The 1,818-nt window shown below is 53.9% G+C and overlaps 1 protein-coding gene across 1 annotated transcript; it reads left to right on the top strand.

The window, feature by feature from the left end:
- Positions 1-554: 554 nt before the first annotated feature.
- On the top strand, positions 555-1,557 carry LOC133273132 (small basic protein 1-like). Its single transcript, XM_061461165.1, has 2 exons — positions 555-865; positions 1,317-1,557. Exons 1-2 carry the CDS (start codon positions 808-810, stop codon positions 1,445-1,447), a joined length of 189 nt encoding a protein of 62 aa, XP_061317149.1. The 5' UTR covers positions 555-807; the 3' UTR covers positions 1,448-1,557.
- Positions 1,558-1,818: the final 261 nt, after the last annotated feature.

Below are 1,818 nucleotides of genomic sequence, written 5' to 3'. Positions count from 1 at the left end.
AGAGGATAGATTCAGACCAGATAGAACAAAGCACTATTTTACTATGAGAGTGGTGATGCCCTGGCACAGGGTGCCCAGAGAAGCTGTGGCTGCCCCATCCCTGGCAGTGCTCAAGGCCAGGGTGGATGGGGCTTGGAGCAACCTGCTCTAGTGGAAGGTGTCCCTGCCTGTGGCAGGGGGTTGGAACTGAGTGAGCTTTAAGGCCCCTTCCAACCCAAACCATTCCGTGATTCTGTGAAAATGTTGCAGAGCACCACATTTGGGGGAGACCCTTGAGGAACCTCACTGCCACCGGTCAGGGATGGATGCACCCTGAAAACTATTCCCATGATGGATTTGTTCCCGGTATTGTCCATTGTGTCTGTGCCTGGCAGACAGTGTCCAGGACTTATCAGGAAGGTTCCCAGACTGAATTTCTTCATCCCTGGGCAGCAGCTCTGCTGTGGGCAGCCTCAGCTGGCACTGGGTCAAGCAGAGCTGTGCCCTGCGGCTCCATGTGTGCTGGTGGTGGAGTCCTGGCAGCCGGATCTGGGAGTTGTCCCTCTGTGAGCAGCGAGGAGAAGCCACTGAAGCATGGACCTGGCTGCCAGGTGCCTTTGTGAGCAGGACCAGTGGGTCAGGGTGACATTGCACACACCAGCCAGCAAGCAACACCTCCTAGGAGATGGGTTTGCTCAAGCTTCTCCTCCTGCTGTGCTGCTCATGCAGGAAGCCCTCTATAAAACCCAGGACCTCCGAGGTTCCCCACTGCGCCATCTCAGACCCACTTTGCCCCCAGTGCGCTGAGATCTCTGCCAGCCTCCAGATATGAAGGTGCTGTGCGTGGTCTTTGCTGTGCTCCTGCTTTTCTCCTTGGCCACTCCAGGTAAGATGCAATGCATGGGGGTGAAGAAGGTGAGGCTGGAGAATGGGTGCTTGTCCCCTTTCCAGCCTTTCTCCATTGGGGTGGTGGAGGTGGTTCATCTCACCCAGGTTTGCAGTGCAGATCAGCTACCCAACCCTGGCTCTGGCTGATGAGTTACCCAACCTCTCACAACCATTCTGGGATGAGATGAATGCCACACTGCAAAAGTCTGTCTGTACTGCTCATCTTGCCAGCAAGCTGCAGTGCTGACATGTTTAGAGGGAGGACTTTTAGGAGTCCAGCTCAACGGGGACACAAAGCATCGGTTGTTTCTATGCTGGTCTAAACCCAAAGGCACCCTGTGCATCCTTACTGCCCTGGAGCCAGCAAGGAGATAACTTCTGGGGATCTGCCCTCCTACAATATCTGACGCCTTCTCTTTCAATCCATTTCTCTCTCCTTCCCATCACAGGGTACGGGCAGCCCAAGGGCAGCTGTGCTGGGTACTGTTCCCACATGTGTGCCAAGAGGGATGAGTGGACTTTCAGCCAGTCCTGTGGGAAGATGTACTGCTGCATCCCCCCACCCAAAAAGGGAAAGTGATTGTGAAAGTGCCCAGCCATGGAGGAAGAGCAGCAGTGGAGCTCCCAGCGCTGTATTCATGGTGTGACCAACACTGTGTTCACTGCTTTGAAGTAAAGATGTGCAGATGTGATTTCTGTGTGCTGTGTGGTTCATTCACTTCCTGGGTAACAGAGTGCCAGGAGAGGTGCTGCAGCCAGACCTCTCTGAACTGTGATCAGTACACACCTTTGACAGTCCCAGAACCATGACACCAAAGTGACACACTGGAAAAGGATTTAGGATTTTCCCATTATCCCATTGCTTCAAAGCAGGGTGGTGACAATGCCTGGGGGAGGGCCAACTGCCTAATAGTGTGTCTTCTTTCTCCACAAGTTGCATCCCAGTTTAGT

This window comes from Pezoporus flaviventris, unplaced genomic scaffold, assembly GCF_033815535.1.
Source record: "Pezoporus flaviventris isolate CSIRO_AGI_PZ_B2104156 unplaced genomic scaffold, CSIRO_AGI_Pfla_v1 ptg000031l, whole genome shotgun sequence".
Taxonomy (NCBI): domain Eukaryota; kingdom Metazoa; phylum Chordata; class Aves; order Psittaciformes; family Psittacidae; genus Pezoporus; species Pezoporus flaviventris.
This window is presented reverse-complemented; position numbering and strand designations above follow the sequence as displayed.

Excerpts from the sequence above, each read along its gene's own strand:
- LOC133273132 (XM_061461165.1), top strand. The coding sequence starts at position 808 with ATGAAGGTGCTGTGCGTGGTCTTTGCTGTGCTCCTGCTTTTCTCCTTG. Across the intron at positions 866-1,316 it reads TTTCTCCTTGGCCACTCCAG|GGTACGGGCAGCCCAAGGGC; the intron begins GTAAGATGCAAT and ends TTCCCATCACAG.